General features: G+C 35.3%; 1 protein-coding gene across 3 annotated transcripts in view; it reads right to left on the bottom strand.

The window, feature by feature from the left end:
* Positions 1-3,405: 3,405 nt before the first annotated feature.
* The window catches only part of SNX13 (sorting nexin 13), a 92,041-nt gene continuing 67,835 nt past the window's right edge, over positions 3,406-27,611 (bottom strand). For 2 of the 3 annotated variants that reach the window (XM_084897177.1, XM_084897178.1), the window contains 9 exons: positions 24,069-24,208; positions 19,553-19,660; positions 18,605-18,715; positions 15,533-15,694; positions 14,314-14,385; positions 11,446-11,591; positions 11,131-11,199; positions 9,294-9,406; positions 3,406-6,883 (listed from right to left, as the gene is read on the bottom strand). In XM_084897177.1, coding sequence (XP_084753303.1) covers positions 6,636-6,883; positions 9,294-9,406; positions 11,131-11,199; positions 11,446-11,591; positions 14,314-14,385; positions 15,533-15,694; positions 18,605-18,715; positions 19,553-19,660; positions 24,069-24,208 — 1,169 coding nt within the window. In that variant the 3' untranslated portion in view covers positions 3,406-6,635. Of the gene's footprint in view, positions 6,884-9,293; positions 9,407-11,130; positions 11,200-11,445; positions 11,592-14,313; positions 14,386-15,532; positions 15,695-18,604; positions 18,716-19,552; positions 19,661-24,068; positions 24,242-27,611 lie in introns of all 3 variants that reach the window. The other variant, XM_084897176.1, reaches the window with a different exon arrangement.

Below are 27,611 nucleotides of genomic sequence, written 5' to 3' on the forward strand. Positions count from 1 at the left end.
GAAGTATTTCTACAATTCCTCAAAATTATAAAAGTGCCTCACTATGCTTAAACTTGTTTGTACAAAATATATACATATATGGTAGTTTATGCAGAACGCATGCTTACCTTCTGAGAGTGGGGAATTTTGGTATATGCCAGGCAGAAGGTGCCTACATGAACTGCTCCCTATAAAAATCATAGATAGTCTTGTCCCAACCAGGTGGATCAGATGATTGGAGTATTGTCCTGTACACCAAAAGGCAGTGGGTTTGATTCCTGGTTAGGGCACATACAGGAGGCAACTGATTGATGTTTCTCACATCAATGTTTCTCTCCCCCTTCCTCTCTCTCTAAAACAATACAAAACAAAAAAAACCTCAGGTGAAGATTAAAATAAAATGTTGAAGTCATAGGCAGTCCTTTTTTTTTTCCCTTTATTAAGGTACTACATATTATCCTTACCCCCCATTGCCCCCGCCCCCCACTCATGCCTTCACCTCCCTGGTCTCTGTGTCCATTGGTTAGGCCAATAGTCAGCAAACTGCGCCTAGCGAGCCCCTTGAGTGTGGCTCTTACACAAATACCATGGCCTGGGAAAGTCTATTTTGAAGAAGTGGTGAGAGAAGAAGTTTAAAAACTTTGGCTCTCAAAAGAAATTTCAATCTTTGTACTGTTATTTGGCTCTGTTACTAATGAGTTTGCTGACCACTGGGTTAGGCTTATATGCATGCATACAAGTCCTTTGGTTGATCTCTCCACCTTACCCTCTCTTGCCTTCCCTCTGATGTTTGATGATATGACCCATGCTTCTCTGTCTCCGGATCTGTTTTTGTTCATCCATTCATGTTGTTCATTATATTCCATAAATGAGTGAGATCGTGTGATATTTCTCTTCTTCTGACTGGCTTATTTCACTTAGCATAATACTCTCCAGTTCCATCCATGCGGTTGCAACTGGTAACAATACCTTTTTTACTGCAGCATAGTATTCCATTGTATAGATCTGCTGATGGGCACTTAGGCTGTTTCTAAATCCTAGCTATGGTTAATTGTGCTGCTATGAACATAGGGGTGCATATATCCTTTCTGATTGCTATTTCTAGTTTCTTGGAATATATTCCTAGAAGTGGGATCACTGGGTCAAATGGAAGTTCCATTTTTAGTTTTTTGAGGAAACTACATACTGTTTTCCACAGTGGCTGCACCAGTCTGCATTCCCACCAGCAGTGCATGAGGGATCCTTTTTCTCCACATCCTCTCCAGCACTTGTCATTTGTTGATTTGTTGATGATAGCCATTCTGACAGTTGTGAGATGGTACATCATTGTTCTTTTGATTTGCGTCTCTCCGATGATTAGTGACTTTGAGCATGTTTTCATGTCCCTTGGTCTTTCTTATGTCCTCTTTTAAAAAGTATCCATTTAGGTCCATTGCCCATTTTTTGATTGGGTTATCTTCCTTTTGTTAAGTTGTATGAGTTCCCTGTAAATGTTGGAGATTAAACCCTTATTGGTAATAACATTGTTCTCCCATGCAGTGGGCTTTCTTGTTTTGTTGTTGATTTCTTTTGCTGTACAAAGTTTTTTATTTTGATATAGTCCCATTTGTTTTTCTCTTTAGTTTCCATTGTCCTAAGGAGCTGTATTGGTGAAGATACTGCTTCAGCATATGTCTGAGATTATGCTGCCTGTGGATTCCTCTAATATTTTTATGGCTTCCCATCTTATGTTTAAGTCCTTTCTCTACTTTTCTATTTTTTGTGTATGGTGTAAGTTGGTCTAGTTTCATTTTTTTTTGCATGTACGTGTTCATAGGCAGTCTTGAATGAGCTTCCTGATCGGCAACATTTCACGTCACAATTCATTGCTGGATGGGGAACTATATCCTTCAAGACTCTAGAAGAATCTTGGAAGGTCAGGCTTGGATTTTTTTACTTTGCCCCACCAACCCTTTCCCTTCGATCTTGTTCTACCTTTTTGCTGTAACAGATATTAGCTGTATGACTCTAAGTTGAATCCTATGTATGAGCCCTCTTAGTAAAGCCATAGGGGATGGTCTTAGAGACTTTCAACATATAGTAGTCCTCTATTGATTTATTCTACTCCATGATACGTACAAGGTCGTTTGCCAATTTAAAATATCACATTTCACATATATTTCAATACATGTGCCCTGGTTGATGACATGAGTTGGTTCTAATTTTCAATCTATTAATTTTTTACTTGTGAAACGCTAGGTTCGCAGCTGCTGCAATTTTTCCCAGGTCCAACACAGTGCCCACCATTACATATGGGCAACGTCTGGCACACATTTTAAAAAATGACTGGACAATTTTATATTTCTCTCTCCCTCCTGCATTTCCTAGTTACTTCTCTTTTGATCTCATTTTCAAAGTCCTTAGCAAGTATCTTTCCCACTTTATTTCCCCTCACTGAGTTCATTATTCGGATACTTAGGGCAAAATCCAATTCTAACATCTACCAATCAGCCATTAACTTTTCATCTTCTTTTTATTCCAAAAACTGAACTTTCCATTGAATGATAGGCAAAAATATAAAATCTTGTGTCCCTAATCCACTGCTTTTTCCGTTTAGAGTTAACATTCCCTAATTATAGTATTTTCCTCCTATGACTGTTTTTCAAAACATGTTCTTTAGGTTTTAATATTAGGAATGTTATCCTCAAGCTATTAATAGTTGATTATGACAAAAGATTCTATGGATAACTAAGTTTGGGAAGTTAGGTAAACAAAGTTAAACAGGTTTACTTATTACAAAACTTTGCAAAACATTTGATATAATTGCTTGAATTGTGAACATTTTAGGATTTTGGCTAGCATGTAAATCTTAGTAAGTTATATAAAAGTACAAAATTATTTTCCCAAGGACATCATAGAGGGACAAATATTTTACAGTATGTATTTTGAGAAATATTGTGCCTGTCCCTGGTAAGGTGGCAGTATTCACATATGACATCTGGGAAGTCGTGGATACAGATCCAGGGAGGCTGCAAATATGACCAACCAGATATAGCTACATTGCTGAGTAATGAAACAACTACTGTTAGAACTGAAATGTCTAAAACATTAGGCAAACTATAAATTAAAAACGAGAAAAAGTAAAAATTGTTAATAGATTATTTTAGATCTTTGGGATCATAATTCTGAATGACAGGGAAGTATGAAGTTTCTTTAACAAAGTGGTAGTTAAGTTACTTACCCATAAAAGGAAAATTAAATTCAGTTAGTTATAAGTCAATCACTCAATAGCTTATTTATTATAATAGCAACCTGTATCTTGTATTGTTTAATTTCAAAATGAAAAGGAAAAACAAATACACAGAGATACTAAAAACAAGGCCATTGAGCAAGCATTTTTTTAAAGTAATAAAAATGCATTAAATACCAAATAAATTCAACAAAAAAGTTTGTTAATACTTTATTAGTATTTTCTAATGGACAGAACAAAACACAAACCAAATAAAATTTTTACTTTTCTTTTTTAGTTCCATAAAAATAACTGACATTCTGATTGTTGTTTCTTCTTTGTTAAAGAAGGAAAGTATTGATAGAATAGTTAGGCACACAGTTGACACTTACTGTACAATGATATGCACAAGTTATCTTTTAACAATTATAATCCTAAGATGTGCTCTTTATATTTTTCCCTTGTAATACAGGAGCCATGCTCCTATAAGCAAAATTTACTATTAATAAAAGAATTTTACAAGAGTGACAAAGAGACTTTTAAAACAAGTCTTTAAATAAAAGGATGCAGCAACAACGGAATGTAAGTTGTTGGATTAAGAAGACATTAGTTTAAACTAGATCTCAAAACATTAAAAATTCATTTATTTTACAATTATTCAAATACACATGCATTAAATGAAAATATTGCACAAAATTAAAATTTTAGATTGTGAAATTTATATTGTTCTTAGTATTTTAAAAATCGGTACACTTTCTGGTAGCACTTAACTGTTTGATTTTTTCCCCCCAAACACCAGTAACACAACTTAAAATGAGCAAACTGAAATAGAAAAAAAAAAAAAAAATAATGTTTAAAAAAAATTAAGGCTAATCAAGTGCATCCATTGGTCAATGGCACAATTGTTTTCAGCAACTATTCAGTACACCCATATTATAGGAAATGCCAATCTAACTGCTATATTTAAATCATACAATCAAAATTTTTAGGTGAATAAACTATTGAAAGTTAATAATGATGCTTTCTAAAGAATCTGTTACCTGAAAAATCAGAAAACCCAAAGAATGATTAATTTTTATGTTTTTTGCCTATAGGCACCACTGACTTAATAAACATTCAAAAATCAAATATCAGAAGACATAAAGCCTCTTCATGTATATTTATATATGCAATAAATGCATTAAATGTAATAACTTCATTTAACATAGTACACTGTACTTATGGGTTAAATATTTTATACACAGCTTGGCCAAGTCATTTAAAGAATATCTCTAATTTTAGGGTGACCACGGCTCTCTCTAATGTAAAACATAGATGTGCATGGAGAAGATGCACAACCGTTTACATAGACTACCATTTGACATTCCTGCTTTTGAAATATAAACTCTCTTAACAAAAATTATTTTAAAAACCCATTTACTCAAATATTTTTTTGGTATAATGCAGTTATCTTGCAGGGCTCTGTTATGAAAAATGTGCAGTCTTACACGACATCTCTTTCCCTGGTTGATGGCCAGCACTCTTCCCATTATCTAGAAATGTTTTTTTCACATGTACACAGTAGACTCTTACATGAATTCTTCTGTTTACCCTTAGATTTATTTATGTCAAAAATATCCTTGAACTGGGCAGGGGTATATTTGAAAATCATTGCACTTGTGGCCATGCTGATGCTTTTGACAGACATGTTTCAAACGGCCTCATTTTTAAAGCCTGGGGCATGAGGAGGGACCAAGGCAGGGAGATACACTGAGAAGAAAGATTATTTCTTCCACCAGAGTTAATAAGGATCTTTTCTCTTTTGTTAAGTTGCAATGAAAGGGATTTCATTTATGTAATTCTGAAGATATGCAACACACGATGAATAGTTGCATACAAGTATGCACACCAGCATCATTAATATAAATACGATTATTATTATAAAGCTTTAAAGGAAGGCTTTACTCTGCTATTAGGCTTCACTCTTTAAGTAGGACCTCAGTGAAAACAAGACGATAATATCTCGTTCCATTCTCAAAGCTCCCAAATAACTGGGATACCAATACTCTGTCCCTCTATCTTAAGCACCCAGGTGTTCTTTTAATACCAGGATCTTGGCTCAGTGGCCCAATAAGTAGCTTCACTATTTTAAGGTTTTAGTGTTAAATATTTTTAAAACAAAAAATGCTAACACACTCAAACTCTCAGTCAGTGGAAGTGTTTAAAACTATGCAGAGATCCTGCATACAAAGGATAGAAAGACTTCCAAGATGGACACAAGAAGGCAAAACTAAGGGAAATGCAAAACAGGAAAAGGTCTTTTGTTGTTGGTATAAAATTACTGAGGGGTTTTGCCAACTTGCTTTACTTAGTAGAATTTTACATTATGCAAAATATAAATAAAAGCATATTTTAAAAAATATTATAGTTCTGTTTTTCATTATTTTCATATATGTACACTATAATAGAATTAGGGATTTGTATGTTTACATATGATTAATAAACTCATTTAATCCTTTTATTTGCTATTTTTAAAATCACCTAAGGTATGTCTAGATCACACAATTTAAAATTATCAAATGGTAACTTTCAATAGAGTGCTGTTTCCTTTCACATTTTCATTATGTCTAGAAGGACAGAATTTTTTTGGCTGTCTTTCAAAAAATTATACCCTTATTTTATTCTTAAAGGTAAAGAAAACTGCAATAATTTTGAAACTTAAGTGAGAGCCACCAGATGCTTCTTTTTTTGCACACAGATACCAAAGGAGAACGTGTACTGAGAACTGTAAGCTTAGAGGAGCGCCCTTACAGCACGTTAGAATCAGTTAACGCCGGTTTTATCCAGTGAACAAACCCAATCATCCTGTTTCTGATTGGCTTTATTTTATGTCTCAGAGCTATGAATTTGGTTATAAGGTTAATTCATACCTTAAGGGCATTCTGTCACTTTCCCCAGACCCAAAATAGATGTTCTAAAGAACATTTATCTGGATTACCTACAATATATCAAAATTCCAAGAGACTTATAAAATCATTATGCAAAACAAATCCTTCCAAATCACACATTGCACAGTCTCCCACGTTAGACAAATTAGCTCATGTATCTGTGAACCGTTGCTTTGTGCTTTCCTTGGCTCTCATACATAAACTCTGGCACTGTGTCATTGCTGCAGAACGCTGATTAGTTTAAAACCAAAGAGACAGACGTCGTTCTTGCTTGAGATGGGGGCAGTATCCTCTCAGTGTTGCAAAAATATGCACCAAATAATTTAAGACACGGCAACTCTCTTGGTAGTGATGGATTACAGACAAGGATGAAAAAAACCACAGTTTTGTAGATGTATTAATAATCTATTTGAGACATTAAGAGACTGGTGCAGGCACAACAGTATATGAATTAAGCCCCAGAAGGTCTGTTCACACTTCAGTTCTGGAAAAAAGGAACACCAGCTTCACAGATTGGAGTGTCACCTTTTCTGCAAAGAAGGCGCTTGAGATGTCTGAAGTTTCTGTTTATATTTCTGCATCTGCATTGATCGTGAATGCAGTTTGTTGAAAAGTTCACGGAATTTATACTGTGGAAATAAGGTTTCCAAAAAGCCTTCCAAGAAGACATAAACCATTCTCCTATTTAACTGGTTGTGCTGAAACATTTCAAAAACACGAAGAATACCTTTCCGTGTTGTCTCAGCCCCAATAATGTGCTTCAGTTCATCTACAAAGGGGGAAAAAGAAACACAGTTCATTACTCAAATAAAGGAAGCACTAGGCCTACTAGTAAACTATGCTCTACATTAAACCAAGTACGCAAAGAACACAGCAGAGTAACTAAAAAGTACTAGGTGTTCAGTTAATGCATTTCAGTCCTGTATTGTAACTGAGATTTAAAATTTATACATGTGCATGAATGCCTCCAATCACTAATGCAATAGATACTGGGAGACATGACAGCATATGAGAAAGAAATAGGACCCAGCTTAGGAACCCCAATGAGAATTACAGTCCTGTCCCTTAACACATATACTTATATGATACTCACCTACCCTGAGTTTGTTTCTTTATCTGTAAAATGGGGATTTATAACAACCAATATCCTTATAACTCTAAGGATTTATAAGGCTTTATTAAATAATGTGAAAAGTGACCTTTAAACTCAAAAACATATTCCTACTATGTGTAATGCACAATGAGATATACGCTATAAGGAAATTAATTATGTGTGAAAGCTGACATATGATCTCAAAAAAACCTATGAAACAGTAACTGTGCTATTAAAATATAAAAAATATAAAAATGCATATGGAGGGTAGAATTCTACATGAGAATATAAGGCAAGGTCTGTTCCAGGAAGTAACAAATGAAGTGGACGTTGCTACCTGGGCAGGAATCTGACAGATACAACCAGATGAAGGATTCGCTTTGGTGGAGAAACATCAGTGAGTGAGCCAAAAGGGCACAAAACCAGGCAGATACCAGGAGTGGGGGTGGTGCCATCGGCTGAATCTAGGGTTTCCCTTGAGAAAGTGGACAAGAGAATGGGACTGACAGTGCTGTGATGAGTAAGTTTGTAGTTTACTCACAGGCAACATGAGGCCACTAGAGATCTCGGAGTATGGGGACAACACGTACAATTATTCTTAGTTATTCATAACCAGGACCCCAATAGATAGTAGTACTAGTAAATATTACTCTGGTGCTTGTGAAAGAAACACGCAACTTCAAAAGGTATGTTTCTAACTGGCTTTCATATCATTTAAAACAAGTCAGGGATTATGCACATACATTTTTCTATCTACCTTCACTTCCTGCAAGTCTTCACACAGTGTCATCTTCTCAGGGCCTTCTATGTCTGCAACTTAGCTGACACCTCCTTTGTCCTGCACTCTCTCTCTAGTCTCAGCACTTTCCACTATGGAACATACTGGGCTATTATTTATTGTTTTGTCTGTTTTCTGTGTCCCTTCACTAGAGTGTTAGCTCCAAGTATGCAAAGGTTAGTGTAAAGAATAGTGTATGGCACTTGATATGCTCTCAAAAATCACTTACTGAATAAATGCATTAAGAATTCTTTCAGCTGCATAGTTGAGTCAGTCTATTGCAAGACCTAATGTATTCTAGTGGTTTATTACATAATATTTTAAGTTATTGTGTCTTTATTTTTCTGAAATGTTATTTCTATAATTTGCTTTTTATATCCAAATGCAACAATATAGTTTATAGGGGAGAATTAACAGCCATGTGGCAAGTTTCCAACTTAACTGACAGAAGAAAAAGTTGATTATTAAAATCTATGATGAAAATTTAGTTTTAAATTACATAAGAATAGGTATTCTATGATATTAAAGAACTTAATAAATCTATCTTTTAGATTCTCTATATCCATAATTTAAATGTGGAGAGAAGATACCTAGGTATATCAAAGATATTCATAACCAAAGAAGGGACCATATAACCATGCAGCCACACAAACTGCCTATCATATTACAAACTTCTCTAAGAGAGAAGACAAAAGGGACAAAGTGAATTTAACTTAGTGACTAGCAGTGTTGTAACTCAAATTAGACCACAGGATGTCATTATGTGTATTTTCTTTGCGATCATGTTTTAATAAAGACTAATATTGGATCAGTCAGTTGTTCCTATGTAAAGGGATTCTTTGAAAAAAGAACAAATATTCTTCCTAAAACTTCAGATTCTTTATTAGCCCTTAAGTCTGTTACATATTTTATTTATCACCAAGTTATCTCATAATATTTCAAGGCAGCAAAGTGAAGTGGTTGAAAGCACCGTTTGTTTGTTTTTTCAAGTGGTTGAAAGAACTGGCTTTCATATCATTCAGAGCTGAGTCTGAATCCCAACACGTGCTTCTTAGCTATAAACTCTGAGTACCTTACTTAATCTCTCTGAGCTTCTGTTTCCTCACATATAAAGTTGCAACATTAACAGTGCCTCACTTCATAATATTGTCATGAGGACTGGTTAAGAAAAAAATGAGGACTGCAGAACAGTGCCTCGTATATGGTAAGTAATGAAATGTAGTTGTTTTAATCAAACTAGAATGCTCAATGCCAAAAATTCAGAAGAACTACAAATTAGTGAGTTTTTTACCCAACATGTTCACTCACCTGGCATAATTGAAAGTAGTTTAGTTTTTCCTGCAATTCTTGTTCTCATTCGGATAGCTTTATCTCTGCATGGAACAGCTTCTGCTAAAATGCCATTTGGCCAAAAGGCATCTCTATTTAAAAAGATTAAATTTTATAACTATTTTATTTTCTAATAATACAAGCTGGTTCAATTATTCCAATTTTCTACAGAAAACACAAATGTAAACAGAAAGAGGAAATATTTCTGAAATTTTATAAAAGTAAGATATTCAACAAATAGAAACTAAGTACAAGGTTCAATTTTAGGTATAAAAGGATACACACAAGAAAGATACAGATGAATTCTGCCCTGATATAACTTATAAACACTAACAAATGATAAAGACAGCAAAAATGGAATACATAAACAACTATATCACAGCATTTAACTTCAAAGTAGGCCTCTCCTCTCATTGAGATTGAACATCTCATCTAAATAACAACCCACAACATCCTGAATCTGGGTAGAGTTAATCTCCCTCAGGTCCTTTATCACTAACCAACATAAAACAAACTCTGCACCCACACCTTACAGCTGGATTGAGTACAATGTCCCTTTCACACATATAATCCGTTCTCCTTCACTTTCACAGCATGTTTAATTCTTGTTCCTTATTTATGAGGCCAAAAGCAGGAATTCAAGCACAATAACTAAGCTTCCGTTAGGGAATCTGGCCCAAGGGAGAGAGAATCCCCAGAGTGGTCGTTCTTAACTTTACACATTAGAAACACCTGGGAGCTTTAAAACTCTTAATGGGCAGGCCTTCCAACAGATTAATTAAATCAGGCTCTGGAGAGAGGCCCACGCACCAGCACTTTGTAAAGCTTTCCAAGGGATTTCACTGCGCAGCCAAGGCTGAGAATCACTGCTCCCGAGGACCACCACTTACCTACCCTGAAACAGAATCAATGTGCCAGGGCAATGGTCCAACTTTTGGAAACAGTACGGTACAGAGGAAAATGTAGCTTCAGATTAGAGAAACCAAGTTCCCTGTTTCCAGCACACAAGCTTTTGGGCAACCTTCCTAACTTGTCTAATCCTCAATTTCCTCCTAACAAAATGGAGACAAAAATGCCTATCTCGTGAAACATGATAAAACCAGTAAGTGTATATAAAGTAGTTGGAATAGTACCAAGCAGATAGTGCTTAATACTGATAGCTCCCTTCTTGCTTCTATCATTTTAAAATACATGATACCATGAATATTGATGTCTTTGCTTATCTTTCACTCCTAGAAAAGAGGTCCATTTCTCTGCTACACCAGGCTTTTATTGAAGGAACTGCATCAGAGTCCCTGGTGACTGGGAAAGTGCTAGGCATAAAGGAGGGGCTCAAAATATTTTTATAGATTGAACACATAAACTGGACTATAACTGCTCTTAATGTGTATTCTTTTCAGAGGTTCAAATAGTTAAAAAATTAGACTATGGCCAGAGACATACATACTTTTTAAATTTTTCATTTAAAATCAAGGTTAGCATACAAGCGAGAAAAAGAAATCCCCAACACTAAGTATTGGATTATATGGCCATGCCTTGTCCACACTGTTATTTTAATTATTCAAAAGCCACTTTACAATGCCTAACATCTTAAGAATTTTCTTTTATGCTTTTTTCTATTCTGGTTTTAAAGAAAACAAAGATCAATATGCCCATGTAAAAAATGTTTATTACAATTCTTACAAGTCTTTTGGATCATCGGTGATAATTAAAAACAACTTTATGGCCAGGAAGAAAAGAAAAGCAATTAGTTAATTAGTGATAACAATGCTAAACTCTGTACTACCTGAAAGAAGTGACTGTGTCTTAGATATACCTGAAACGTTTCACTAAGTCCGCTACTTGCTCAGGTGAGGTCATCCAATCAACATGGTCAACTATTTTTCTGAAAGTAAAAAAATTTATATACAGTCAAAATTTAGGTGAATAAAATAAACACTACTTTCATGAAGTCATAAGCACCTTAATTTGCATATAAATAATCTCCGAGAGAAATAGACTCCTTTAGTAATGTCCTTAAAGGGCCCAGAGAAGGACATTCTCCTAAGAAGGTTGAACAATTTACTTTCAGAAGTAAAAGTTTAAAAGCTAAGTAATAAATGAAGGAAGAAGAATAAAAAAAATGTGGTACCTATTAATAGTATCACCATATGTGGCTCTAATAAGCTGTTGAAGTAGGTTTTTGATATTTCTTCGCAACCACTGATTTCTCTCTTTTAAGTCGAACACTTCATCCATGAGAAGCAGCATTACCCTAAGCGGAATATTGTCATCCACCTGACAATGTATGAGAAGAAATAAGCATGTTTAATTGAGTTACCTAACTACCATAAATGGACACTTCACAAAATTATTGCTACCATTTCACAGGTCAGAGAACAAGTTATATTATAGCTTGCATAACCTGATATTTCATTCTAACTTAGAAAAGACATTTTAAAAAGTCATTTTGACAGAATACAGAATTTTACAGCCCTTTAATGATGAGTAAATTCCATGACTATAATAATGGTCTTGGGGAAAGATTACTGGCTCTTTTACTTTTAGCAGAGTCTGTATTAGTTGGATAAGGCAAATACTAGCCCCTTTGCCTATTTCCTGGGGCATCTTTTTCAAAAGAACAAAATAGTCTCAACATTCCTCCTTATCCTATATAATAAAAGCCTAATATGCTAATGATATGCCAAAGCTGCTCAACCACTCGCTATGATATGGACTGACCAACGGGGTGGGACAGTTGACCACTCAACCAGTTGCTATGGCATGCACTGTCCACCAAGGGGCAGACGCTCTGTCAAGTAGATTAGCTTACTGCTGGGGTCTGGCTGATCAGGACTGAGCAAGATAGGTCGGACATGCCCAGGAGCCCTCCTGTGGTCCCCTCCCTGCTGGCCAATCTCCTGTGTCCCTCCCTGGCCCTGATCATGCACCGGTTGGGTCCCTCGAGTTGGCCTGCGCAATCTGGGATCCCTCCAGGGATGTTGGAGTGCTGGTTTCGGCCCAATTCTGGCCAGGCCAAGGAACCCCAGTGTGCATGAAATTCAAGCACCAGGCCTCTAGTTTAATATAACAAAACACAATCTACACAAAATGTGTTTTGCTTGGTAGTGAGTTTTATGTATTTAGGTATTTTCAGGGAAAAGAATTTAATAAAATCTAGTAAACAGCTAGCAGTACTAAGACATATTTCTTTAAACTATAAGAATTTTAACATTTAACCAGTAAAAATGTGAACACTTTGTAATGGGAATACTTGATTAACAATGTAAAAAGTAAAGGAAGACAACTAGAACACTTTGATGCAAAAAATATATATATACAAAGCCAAAACAGGAGCAGATTTAGAAATGAGACAGAATTGCATATAACTGCCAGTTAAGCTTATAACTCTTTCATCACTAAGATACTCTAATGATTTCCTCATCAGTGCTGTAATTTAAACAATGAGAAAACAGTATGAATTATACATTTTTCACTGTAAACATTTTCTTAGTGTACCTTCCCTTTCACAACATACTGAAAGCTAAGAGTTTAAGCAAGGGGAGGGAAACATGATAGTAGGGGAGGTGAGGAGAGATACATTTCTTTATAGAGGCAAAATAAAAACTGTTCTCTGATCAAGTACATTCGAATTTGGTGACACATGTCAATTCTAATAAAAGGTAATATTATAAAACCCTTAACAACAGTTATGATGTATGGATACTATACCATAATATAAATTATTCTGAAATAGTCTTAAAAACAGATTAAAATATTGTATTTTTAAAGATAGATTATCATAAAGAAGTTTAATGAGAAAATGAAGGGAAATAATAACTGTAAAATAAATTTGCCTAATACAATAGAATAAACATATACAATAATCTGATTTGTGACAAAGCAGAAGGACAAAAACTGGGTAAAAGAAGGCCTTCTCAGTAACTGGTACTTGGGTCTACTAGACCCCTACCTTATCCATACACAAAAATCAACCTTAGATGAATGCCAAATGTAAGTTTCTGCGTGGTAAAACAAACAGAAATATTAAAAGAAAACCACATATATCTGTGACCTAGCAACAGGTATGATTATATATACAGTTAACAAAAGCACACAAAGTAATACACAATCTTACAAAGAATTAATATTTAGATCATATAAAGCATTTTTACTAACCAAAAGACAAAAACAGCCAAGCCAACAGAAAAATAAGGAAAAGCACTGGACACAAAAGAAGAGACACCCAAAAGGCCGATAAACATATAAAATGGAGTTCAACATTTCAGTCATAAGAGAAATGAAAATCCACATGAGATACAAAAACCAGAACAGCTAAAGATAAAAAGACACACTGGCAGGCTTGGACCACTGGAATTCTCATGCATTGTGGGTGGCAGTGAAAGTAGAAAAAACACTTTGGGAAACTAAGGGACAGTATCCATTAAAACTGAACCTTGGCATACCCTCTAACCAAGCAATTCCACTCCTAGGCATAGCCCCAACAGAAACATGTTTATTTTTTAATCAAAAGACATGTACCAGACATTCATTGGAATACTATTCATAATATAACAAATAAATTGTACTATATTTACAAAATGGGATACTGTAAAGCCACAAGAATAAAGAAATTACAATCACACAAAACAACATGAACAAATATCACAATGTTGAGGGGGGAAAAAAACCAGACTTAAAGGAGTACGTACCTTATAGTTTCATTTACATAAAGTATAAAAGCAGGGTGGAAGTCAGGATAGTGATTACCCTTGGTGGGGGAGAGCATAGTGACAGGAGAGAGCATTAGGGGCTTTCTGGGGTACTGACAACATCTGTTTCTTCTTTAGAGTGCTGATTACATAGGCATGTTCAGCTTGTAAAAATTCATCAAACTCAACACAATAAATGTACATTAACGGTAGCTATATGTTAGGATAAGTACTATACTTCATTAAAAAGATCTGTCAAGTATGATTTGAATCATCACTGAATACTACCCAAAATAAAATTAACTCACAGTATCATCAAGTTGAGCTGAGACTCGACAATGTTCAGGATCTGAATCAGTCTTTGGAATTAAAGGAGGCATCTAACATTTAAAAAAAAAAAAAAAAAGAAAGAAAAAAGAAAAAAATAGACCCACAGTCAGTGAAAGAACAAAATGTAATAATAAAACAAAATAATCATCAAACATAATAAATGGCATTTGATTTGATATATAGTATTTAAAAACTATTCACAATCTAATATTAGAAACCAAGTGTGATTATTTCATTACTGAAAGATTTTTTTTTTTTTAATGCTTAACTTTTTAGTTGGAAGGGGAGATTACTTAGTCAAAGTCCCATACCTTTTTGAAGAATTTAAAACTAAGAAAGGTTAAATGATTCAAAGACCAAAAGTTAGAAACACAGACAGGGAATAAAACTCCAATCTTCTTTCTTTTACCACAGAGAACTTGATAGTATGTTAACAGGATAAAAAACTAACCCTGTTGGACAAATTGTGGTAAAAAAAAAAAAAAAAAAAAAAAAAGGACAGAAAGAACAGTACTAGCTGATAATCATTTATCAACACAGGAAGAACCATCAGGATCACCTATTATAACCCTTTCATGTTACTGATGTGGAAAAAGAAGCCTGGGAAAGTTCACTGACTTTGTATGAAGTCACAGAAGTGACACTGGAAATCCTCCTTTCAGTGAGTGTACTTCCCATGAATAGAAATGAAGGTGAAGCATCAGAGAAAGTATGAGAATTAATGGAGAAGTAGGACTGACACACACTATTTTAGGAATTGTCTCTTACAGTAAAAAAATTCTGTTTCTGTATATTTCCTCTTCATTCAAACTGATCTAATGAAAACTGTAATAGCTATATGTTTTCATCCACAACCTTAATTATGACAAACAACTAGATCAAAATTTGAAGGTACAAATATTAAACAACAAACTACTTGGTCCACTACCTGTACTTTACCAATTTAAAATATTTGTTTCACATAGATTTTAAAATTATACCATAGTGGAGACTGAGAAGTGACTGGATTTTATAGTATACATTTCTGGTAAGAATGTATTCTCTTTAGTTATTTTGTTTGTTTTTTAATTCTTTATGAGACTGTATATTAGAGGGCTTTGTACTTCTGAAAGAAATAGGTAAATCCAAGCAGGGACTCAATAAATTTTAGTTGACTTAAAAATAATTTGCTTTAGACATTAATGCAAATTATCTTACCTTGAAAAATGATTGCTTTATGTCTTGACCTAGTCTTTCTGACATTCTGCCCATGTTGTCTGACATTTTAGTCATTCCCTCTGCCAAGCTATCAGGAAGGGATTTAACTGCATTGGAAACATTCCTCATAGAATTTCGAAGTGGATTCACAAAAGTGTCCATCTAAAGAGGAAAAGATATTATACCAAGACTTTATTGTATTAGATCTGTTATTCAACTGAGAAGTCTAGGAAAACACAGAGTGTAACATATGAAAGATGCAATAATTTTCCAGTCTATAATAGCTCATTTCATTTAAAAAGTATGTAACTGTACCTTTGATGTGTCTTAAAATGTATTTTCACACACAAAAGTATAACTAAAAAATTTGAGTGATAATGTTATTGATAGAAAATAAATATAAACTGTGGCTGCCTTATTTAATAAATTCTGAAAATAAAATTTTTCTAAACAAAAACTGATGCAAGTGGAATTAGCTATAACATCCTTCTGCCACAATTCAAGGCAATGATGACATATTTTGAGGAGATACTGAAAAGTAAACTAGCTGATAAGAAATTGAAAGCTGAAATAACTAGCAAGTGACTATTTAAAATCAATATTTAAAAATAATTTTTAGGGTACATACATTCTATGTTGGGAATTTGAAATCCATTATGAAGGAAAAAAAAAAAAAAAGAAGTTGTAAACCAGATATGTAAATTATATTTGTATAAGGAGAACATAAAAACTATAAAAGAAAATATGATCAGAGATATAAAATGGAATAACCTCAGAGGATTTGGAGCAGTAAAATAGAAATGTGGCTGTACAAATGTTCGATAATTTCAATGAAGAAAGGAAACATCTAAAGAACCAAAGCAGCTAAATACAGAACTATCTGAGGTTAAAAAAAAAAATAGGGACACACACACACACACACACACGCACACGCACACAAAACCAGTCATACCAAACTACAAGAATATTTTCCAGAAAATGCTGAGTCTCATAAAAACTACCACAAAAACAAATTATGTGCCATGCAAAAATAAAAAAGCAAATGGTAGAAAAACTGAACCCCACTGTTTAAGGAACATGGCATAATGTTAATACATGATATAAAGAAGACAAAATTACTTTAATATGCTTTTATAGTTTCCATCAAGAAAAGTACTTTATTTTTAGAATAAGACAGCAATAACAACAACAAAAAACTGAATTTCAAAAATAACTGTAAAAGAGATAGTTTTGGTTACTCCCCAGCTTCAGTTGAGCGAATAGAGCTATAAAAACGCTTGATAGAATATACAACCTACAGGGGACATTGTCAAAGAACAACAATTTAGAAACAAAGGACAGAAATGAGCATGAAGAAAGGGTTTGAACAACACTACCACTGGTGAAAAGAAAAATGGAAATAAAAAGGATAAAAAGATGAAGCGTGTGTCTGTCTATAATTCTAATTCTATACACAGTAATTTTTGGTTAACCATGAGAGTACTCAAATCAATCAGAACATTTTTTCCAACACTGACATTATTGCCAGGAGTTTCTGTTTAACTGGAATGACATTACAAATGAACTATTATAAGAGCACAAGCAGAATTGAGAGAGATAAACATGAAACTACGACATTTAAAATGTATAGCTTGAGGGAAAATTATCACCTGTCTACTAAGTTATAATGTACACAGAAAAGGTGGAATTTCAGAAGCATAAAAAGCATGAATTTCACTTTAATCCACAACCTACATTAAAAACTATTTGATGAATCTATCTTCCCACCCCCAGAATCATCAGTCTGTTGCATACTTCCATATCTCTAGATATATTTTGTCAGTTTATTTTGCTCATCAGATTCCACAAGGAATGCAGTGAAGGCCTGGGAAGGGGGAGAAGTGAAGAGGAGAGGTAATGGAGGGGAAAAAGGGGACACCTGTAATACTTTCAACAATAAAGATTTTAAAAAATATTGTCAAGGAACAAACTGATGGTTACCAGAGGGGGACTTGGGAGGCTGTTTGGAAAAGGTGAAGGGATTAAGAAGTGCAAATTAGCCACAGCTGGTTTTGCTCTCTGGTTAGATCGTTGGCCCATGGATTTGCACTAAAGAGTTTCAGGTTCAATTCCCATCAAGGGCAAGTATCTGTTTCAGGGCAGGGCCCAGGGAGCATGCAAGAGGCAATCAATTGATGTATCTCTCTCACACTGATGTTTCTCTCTAACCCATCCTCTTCCTTTCCTCTCTCTAAAAATCAATGGGGAAAAAATATCCTCAGGTGAGGATTAACAACAACAAAAAAGTACAAATCAGCAGTTACAAAATAGTTATGGGGATGTAAAGTACAACACTGGGAATATAGTTAATAATCTATAATAATAAAAGCATAATATGCTAATTAGACCAGACAGTCAAATGACCTTCTAGATGTCTTTCCGGACAAAGCTGCTGTGGTTGGGGCCAAGGCAGAGGTGGTTAGGCAGGCAGGTGAGCAGTTAGGGGTAATCAGGCAGGCAGCCAGCAAATGGAAGAGTAGGGATTTGAACCAAGGGCTATCTGATCCCAGTTTGTATTCTCACCCACAAAGCTAATCTTGCCCAATTTTAGCACTTAATTATTTATTGTTTTAACCTAGTATCTTATTCCAAATATAGGTCTTACATCCAAAAATAAATTTTAAATAAGGCTTTTACTTAAGCATGAAAAACATATCCTATTTAACACTTTTCTTATTCTTACTCTAAGTTAAGACATTTCCTCTTAGTAAGAAAGTTCCTTCTGAAGCTAATGAAAAGCTTGTGACTTGTTTTAGGCAAACCTTCATCAATGCATCATTTCTAAGTCCCCCCCCCTCCCCCCCCTTCTGTGAAGGTACTAGTACTGGTGGATTTAATCCACATGTAAAGATAGGACTTTATGCTTATTAGGTCCACCTATTGAAGGCTTAGTAAAGCACAGAAGATAAATATGCTATGACACATTTAATAAAATTTGTTTTAAAGCATACATAAGTATAAATTTACTTCCTTATATTGAAAACAAAGTATGACAACAGATTGGTAAGAAAATCAATGCAATGGTCTGCTTACCTTGCGAGCAAAATCCCCTTTCCCTTTACTGTAGGCTTTGTTCTCAAGGAAATCATACACATAGTGAGCCAAAATTGGGGATGCTTTCATCATTTCAGGAGTTAACAGTAACTAACAGGAAAATAGAGTAAAAATTTCAATTTTACATTAAAAAAAATAATTATGCAGTTAAAGTCATCAATAATTCTATGACTTTTAACCTTAGGATATATACTATTCTCCCCATCTGTTCTTTTGACTTTCAGTGTATCCTATCTAATAAAGAGGGAATATGCTAATTGACTGCCACACCCTCAAAGATGGTGGCACTAGGTCCCCTCAGCCCCACCAGGGCAGCAGGCGCGTGGCATGGCCGGGTCCATCCCAGGAGGTCTGGCCACTCTGCATGCCTGCCTCCAGTCCCCCAATCTCCTCAATCCCCCAGTCCGTCAGGGCAGCCCGAAGATCAGGTAACCAGGGCTGGCCACGGCTTACACTGCTGGCAGTGGCAGCAGCAGCAGAGGTGTGATGGGGGTTTCGCCTTCCTGATCGCCAGGTAAACTCCCTCCCACGAAGGCTCCCAGACTGTGGGAGGGGCAGGCTGGGGTGAGGGACCCCCTCTCCAATGCATGAATTTTCATGCATTGGGCCTCTAGTTTAATATGAAAGTTGTCCAAATATATTTACTATTCCATTTTCGGATTTTACAGCTAATCCTAAAATCCACATTAGTAAATTATTGTTATTCACATACTAATGTCAAATTTAACAATAGAAAGTACATTTAAAAATCCAGGCAAACACTTTTAAATGTTGCCAAAAAAAAAATAAAAATAGTTTTCACCAAAAATATTTCATGATATAACCTAACACTAACTTAATTCCTTCAATGAAACACATTTTTGACATACTGAGTTCTTTAGCTATATTAAAATGAAAATCTATGGGAAAAAATAAACATAAACTTACCTGCAAATATGCATTAAGATCCTTTTTTCTCTTTTCTAAAAAATCCCTATCCATATTATTAAAAGTTTTTTTTCCAGGAAGCTTCAATATACTTGACAGATTTTCAAACTAGAAGATAAAATACATTCAACAATCTTAATTTTTTAATAAAAGAGAAAAGTATTTCCCTAGTTATAATCTATCTATATATTTAAACCATCTTGAAACAGATCATTTTGTAATACATTTTACTAAGTAAAAATCAGAAAATAGAAAATTATTTTCTAAATATGTCCAAATCAGTTCTTTTAAAAAAATTTTATTTTAGCCCTAACCAGTTTGGCTCAGTGGATAGAGCGTCGGCCTATTGTCTCAAGGGTCCCAGGTTCGATTCCAGTCAAGGGCATGTTACCTTGGTTGCGGGCACATACCCAGTGGGTGGTGTGCAGGAGGCAGCTGATCGATGTTTCTCTCTAATCAATGTTTCTGACTCTCTATCCCTCTCCCTTCCTCTCTGTAAAAAAAAATAAATAAATATAAAAAATATATATACTTTAAAAAATTTGTTTTCTCATTACCATTTATCTCCTCTATGCCTTCTTCCACCTTGACCTAACCCCTTCTTCCCCCACAATCATCACACTGTTGTTGTCCATGAATTCTCTTTTTTTTTCTTCTTTTTTGCTCAATCCCTCCACTCTCCCATCCCACCCCCTCAGAACTGTCTCTCTCAGAACTGTCTGCGTGGTCTCTAGTACAAGTCTGTCCCCATTTTGCTTGGAAATTTCTTAAATTCCACATATGAGTGAAATCATAGGTAGCTATCTTTCCCTGACTGGCTTATTTCACTTAGCATAAAGTTCTCTGGGTCCATCCATGCTGTTGCAAAGGCAAACCAGAGTTCTAATGTTATATGTTATAAAGTAATTTCAATAAAGAATAACAAACATGAACAGCTGATGAAGATGGATGATATTTACATGGGGTTTCATTTTAATACTTTCTCCAATTTTGAGATTGTTCAAATTTGTTATAATAAAAAGTTTTAAAAATATTGTCTATAACAATCCTTTGACTTGTAAATAAAGTATTAGCAAATAAGTTTTTTAATGATCAAAGTTATGTGTTTCTGGCTTGTTAAAAAAAATCTTATAAAGAATTATTTTTATATTGATGACTTCAAATAAATTAATTCTTGTAATGGCTAATTATTAAAAGTAGAAAAGGAAATTATTAGATATAGCTTACAACTGTATTTCAATTCTGTATATACACAGCTGGAGTACTACACTGATACTTTCCCTGCAGCCACATGAAAAATAAAGCGCTAGATTACTTAACACTTGGGTGCACCTTCAAAGCTCCAGCTAAACAGTAATCTGCTGTGCCTCACTGAAGCACAGTTTTAACCACACTAGCTACTAACAAACATTTTAAGATGAAAGTCATTTAGCTAGTGATTGTGCCTGGCCAACAGCCTTGCATCTGAAACTTCAAGCAGCCTCATTGCTTTTCCCATGATACATATTCTGAAGTGAAACAACTTTCTAAAACCATTGTATGTTTAAAAACACATTCATTCCTGGAGCAGAGATTAAAGAGAAGAGGAATGAAAAGGTCTAGAATAATTTTCATTCCAAAACTGGAAGATTCTGATAAATTAAATGGAATGGCAAATCAGACGGTTGCTTGGAGCTTTAATGTGAACAAGTTCATTGTGTTACACATGAAAGATAAAAGCTCCAGGCAGGGTAGGGGGGAAAGTAGAGAGGCAATTTATAGGAGAGAAGTTATGAAGAAGCAATATTCATAAATTTGGCGATTCACTAAACTATTAGAATATGTCCTCCTTGAATAGCAAATGTCAAATGGATTAAATTTTTTAATCACACCTAATAGACATAAATTAGTTTTCAAGGAGTCCTAAAATATTTAATTTCCTGGAATATTATAAACATTATCTTAAACTATGGACTTGATTTTACAGAACACACAGTTTACTCTGGCATTACCAATATGGTATGGACTGTAGTTTCCCAATATGAAGACCTAACCTCCCGTGTGCCAGAATGTGACTGTGTGAAGAAAGAGCCTTTAGGGAGGTGATAAAATTAAAACAAGTTTTTAGGGCAAACCAGAGTTCTAATGTTATATGTTATTATCTTCTATAATCTAATCAGGTTATTGTACTTATAAGAGGATGAAATCTGGACATACAAACACCACCAGGAATGAGAGCCCACAAAGAGGCCATGTGAGGACACAATGAGAAGGACAGTCACTAAAAGCCAAAAAGAGGCGCTCAGGGATAGTAAGCCCAAAACTGAGACCTGGACTTCCAGCCTCCAAAAAATAAATATGAGAAAATAAATGTTGTTTAAGCCACCCATTCTATAGTATTTTGTTAGGATGAAGTACACTATGGGAATATAACAGTATCCAACAAAACAATTTATTTCAGAAACTTTAAAATATTAAGCATTATTAATAAAATGAAAAAATAAATGTTACAATAAGTTATTTTCTTAAAGTCTAAATTATCAAACTCCTTTTAAAATTATCTGTCTGGAACAGAGGTATTGATGATTAATAGTTTTCTAAAGTATTGTTATTATAAAAGGAAAAAATGAGAAATGTTATACTTCATATTGACATTATAAACTTGGTATTTGAAAGATTGTTTATAAGTACAAAGTATCCATTCCTGAAAAATAATATAATTCTATGCCAATAATTCATAAAAATGTTTTTAAAGGCATGTAAAAGAAATTGGAAATTTACCTAAAGAACTCACAAGAATAAAATAAAATAAAAAGAGTATTACAATGCTCACAAAAAACTCAAATACTATATGTAAATCATAACATTCCAAAATCGAAGATTTTATTTTTCTACATCAAATATGTCAGGTTTAGATTCCAGACACAGTACTGGAAAATTTAAAAAACATTCTTGAATTTTTTTATCAGAAGGATTTAAAATGTGTTCATATCCAGGCGCAAAAATACATTTACTCAGTTTCATCAATGCATACTTAACCCTTTGCACTCCGCTGTCCCCTCTCAGGGGACATCGGAATTCTAGCATATCACTCGGATGTCCCCTCTCAGGAGACATTGCAGTTTATTAGTGATTACGGGGAATTGAGTTTCTGCCGCAAAGTAGCATCGAGTAGCTGGTAGCCAATGTCCAGAATGGTTCGGAGTGCAAAGGGTTAATATCTTTTAAATTACTACTTGTACTTATACTCAGTTACAAATCACCCAATGAAAAAGACACACACAGCATCTACTGAAATATAAACTCCTAGAGGCCTGTCTTGTTCATGATTATATTTGCAGCACTGAGAACTGCCAGGCATATGGGAAAAGCTCAATAAATATTTGTTAAATAAATGAATGGGGAGTTCAGCCCATTTCTAAAATAATATGACATTTAACATTTTAATTAGTTCCTTTTATTTTTAAATATCTTTATTCATAAAGACTTACTCAAAATGAACAGGAAAAGCAAACATGTCCAAAATTATTAATTTCCTTCTAAATATAGTTCAAAAATAGTCTTTTTAATATGGGCTTCTGGAGTCAACACTAACCTGTTTTTAATCATTCTTAAAGTTATTAGTAGTTTATCTATCATTAAACAAACATTTTAATGAGATTACCAATGCCAACCATTTTCCCTCTATTCTCTTAAATGAAAAAGGCACTTTCTGATTACTACACTAGTACAATGTCATTTCAAAGCTTTAGTCCACCCAATCAAATGTCACCATTAATTAGTATAATTTGTATTGGCTTAATACCAGTTGTATATTTATAAGCCTTGAATGAAATCAAAGACTCCTGAGTTAAAATAAATTTCACAGATCACCTACTCCATTCACCTGGTGATAATTTATTTCCTTCTAAATTAATGATAAGAAAACGTATTTAATAAAAAGTAGAACAGAAATAATTTATGTTTGTTATTTTTAAGAGTCCTTATATTTCTATAAAACAAGAGGGTTGTATTTATTACAAATTAAAAACATTTGGTTAATGTTAAATTTAATATAGGTTATGGTTCTTAAAATAATGTAATGGATCAAAGATTTAACTGTTACGCTATTAAATAAGGATGTCATCTAAAATGACTATAGCTCTGAATTATACTGCTGAAAACCAAAAAATATTCTACAGTGATCACCTTCCTTACTTTAATCCAAACCCAAATATCTCTAATAAACACGCACGCGTGAAGACACACACACACACACACACACACACACACACGACTCAAAATGAGAAATATACACTCATATTAATTTCCCAAGGTATACCATTGATATTTTGTCTAGTCCACAGTGGTTATGATTAGTTAAAGTCTGATTTATTGGTTAAATGTTCAAAATCATTCCAATGTTTATACTGATTTTACACAAATTCTTCGTTTTCTTTCATTGGCTTTGGTTAATACCTTAACATCCTCAGAACTATTAAGAATTAAACATTGAATCAGGAAACAATTTAAAGCACACACTTAAAAACCTCATTACCTGTTCAGTGATTCTCATGTGGAAGTCATGGAAGTCACTGTAACGACGATAGGTTTTCCACATCTCCTCACTGTTTAGATTGCGTCGGTGCACAGTGATGGCATACAATGCATATGTCTTGCCATGATCATTACAAACTCCTGCCACAGCATATGGGTCATAGTCAGCATATACTAGTCATTTAAAACAAAATGAAGAGGAACAAAAGACACAAAAAAAGGAGGAAGATGAAGAACAAAAACAAAAAGGACAACATGAAATGAAGAATTTGAAATGACAGACTGAGACAAAAGGATGTCACCAGGGGATAAAATAGAATCCCATCCTCTCTACTTGCACCCCTAAGGCATTATATACGACTAGAGGCCCGGTGCACAACATTCGTGCACGGGTGGGGTCCTCAGGCCTGGTTGGTGATCAGGGCCTATTAGGGCTGTCTCTCCCAGTCCAGATTGGGGCCGGGCCAGCCAGGGCCTGCTGGCTGCTGGACAGGGCCTGGGGGCCTGCCGGCTGCCAGACGGGGCCTGGAGGCCTGCTGGACAGGGCCTGCCAGACAGGACCAGCCAGATGGGGGGAGGAACCGGGGGAGGTTGACTACGGGAACACACTGACCACCAGGGGGCACCTCCTGTATTGTCTGTCTGTCCTCTGGTGGTCAGTGCATGTCAATGCAACTGGCCAACTGATCATTCTGGTCATAATGGTTGTTAGACTTTTATATATATTGATGGCTACATTGCAAAACAAGCTACAAGTTTATGATGACCAACAACCAACACATACCAACCACATAGTAATGTCTACTTTGAACAATCTTCCCAAGGACTTTTACCTATATTATAAGTTATGATACCACAATACAACTTCACAGCACAGCATTGGAGCCTGAAATTTAATAGAGGAAAAATAACAGAAACAAAGTAATAACCTTTTGTACTAGCCTTCACTATTTAGTTACATTTCAATTAAAATATCCACAGCTAAACAGAAAGAAAAAGCAATGGAATAATGTTTATCTGCTATTTTGGCAATTCATTTCTAATCAACAATTCACAAGTGTAGTTATTTTGGAGATTTTTTACAGGCATTTTCCTAATTTTCCACAAATTATCAAAATCCACTAGTCTTTAAAATCAAAACCTATTCACGTTTTGTACTATTCTTTTTTAAAAAAAAATATTATTTTATTGACTTTTTACAGAGAAGGGAGAGGGATAAAGTTAGAAACATCGATGAGAGAGAAACAATGATCAGCTGCCTCTTGCACGCCCCCTACTGGGGATGTGCCCTCAATCAAGATACATGTCCTTGACCAGAATCCAACCTGGAACCTTTCAGTCTGCAGGCTGACCCTGTATCCACTGAGCCAAACCAATTTCGGCTTCATTTTTACTACTCTTATGGAAGAGATGCCCTTTCAATCCTTCCTTTGTATTTTCTAGTTTCCGCTTTCTTATTTTTCAGCATTGTATTCTCTTCTAGATCATTTCTTCAGGTCTCCTAAAAGTTTACTGAGTCTCTACTCATCAGTATTTAGTCTTATTCCATCCACTGACCTTAATTCCAATCACTATATTTTAATTTCTGTAATTTTACTTGGTTCTTATTTCATGTTGCATTCTTTATGAATATTTTATACATACTCTCAGGCTAGGACAGTGGTCTGCAAACTCATTATTCAACAGAGCCAAATATCAACAGTACAAGTGAAATTTCTTTTGAGAGCCATTTTTTTAAAACTTAACCTATATATTATAGGTAGGTACGTTGTTATTAACTTAATTAGGGTACTCCTAAGCTGGCCTTTGCTAAAAACTCAAGGGGCCAAAGAGCTGCATGTGGCTCACGAGCCACAGTTTGCCAACCACTGGGCTAGGAGATGCTGTGTCACATAATCACTTGAGGATAGAATGAATCTAGACATACCTATGTTGGGATATCCTATACAATAAAAATGTAATATGCAAATTGATCATCACGTCCTCGCACAAGATAGCCACCACCATGTGGTCACAAGATGGCCTGCAGGGGAGGGCAGTTTTGGGTGATCATTCCAACAGAGGAAAGCAGTTAGGGGCAACCAGGTCAGCAGAGGAGAGTAGTTGGGGGCGACCAGGCCTGCAGGGGAGGGCAGTTGGGGACAACCAGGCCTGCAGGGGAGGGCAACCAAGCCGGCAGGGGAGGGCAGTTGGGATGACTGGGCCAGCAAGGGAGGGCAGTTGGGGGCAATCGGCCAGCAGGGAAGGGCAATTGGTGGCAATTAGGCTGACAGGGGAGCAGTTTGGCATCTATCAGTCTGGCAGAGGAGTGGTTAGGGGGTAATCAGGCTGGCAGGCAGAAGTGGTTAGGGCAAATCTGACAGGCAGGCAACCGAGTGGTTGGGAGTCAGCAGTCCTGGATCAGGCCTAAACCGGCAGTTGGACATCCCTCAAGGGGTTTCAGATTGGAGAGTGTGCAGGCTGAGCTGAGGGACCTCCCCCGACCCAAAGCACAAATTTCGTACACCAGGCCTCTAGTAATATATAATTTGACAAAATATAAAACTGGAGAAAGGCTGGTTATGTTGCTCTCAGGAGCTTAAACTGTAGATAATACTATATTTCACTTCTTTCCTCTTCCAATCACCCTTCTCTCAAAGACCTATGCATAACAAAGTGCAATACACTTTTTCATCATGTTAGAGAACCACCATCATTGAAGAGAGTTAGCATGTAAACAAGGGAATGGCTTTATCTGTTGTGTTTAAGATAGTTTTGGGAAAGGAAAATAGAAAACAGAAGTCAATTAGGCAGCAAACCGTAACCATTTAGGAATTAATAAAAGCAAGGAATAGAAAAAGAAAGAGAAATGTAAGAAAGCATTCTAAAAAGAAATAATCAGATTTGTCACAAATTAATAGGCACAAAGATCATGACCTAGATATGTTGCACCATAGGAAAAATAATGAGGTTATTATAAAAGAAGCACAGAAGACAAAAGGTAATTTGGTTTTAAAGAAGATAAACGAGGTTACATATACTGATTTTGAGATGATGCTGAGATATTACAGTGGAAATAGGTTTTGTTTTCATTAGGACTATGTTACTCATAGCAGGTGATGTGCAAACTATCTGTTATTAATCTATAGCCAGTTAAAAAAAAATAGGACCAGAATATAAATCAATCTCATCACTAAACATAGTGCTTAATTTAGCCAATATTTTTTAAAGCAAGACTTCTCAATGAAGGAAGCACTTGTCTATGGACCACTCTTTGAGTAGCACTACACTAGACTATCAGTTCTTCCTATAATAAAGATGTTAAGAGTGTGACGATCTAGACTCAAGAGAGAATCAGGAGACCAATCTATATATTTATATAAAAGCCCAGTGACCTGAACAGCAGAACAACCAGAAAGACCAGTGGCTATGACATGCACTGTGGCAGCTAACCAGCCTGATTCGAGCCCCTATCGGCCAATACCCCCCACCCCCCGGCTGGCCTTGCCCCCAATCTTCCCCCAACACCCCAATCAGAAGCAGGGCCAGCTGCCAACTGCCCCCA

Source organism: Pipistrellus hanaki (assembly GCF_964339955.1).
Source record: "Pipistrellus hanaki genome assembly, chromosome: 10".
Taxonomy (NCBI): domain Eukaryota; kingdom Metazoa; phylum Chordata; class Mammalia; order Chiroptera; family Vespertilionidae; genus Pipistrellus; species Pipistrellus hanaki.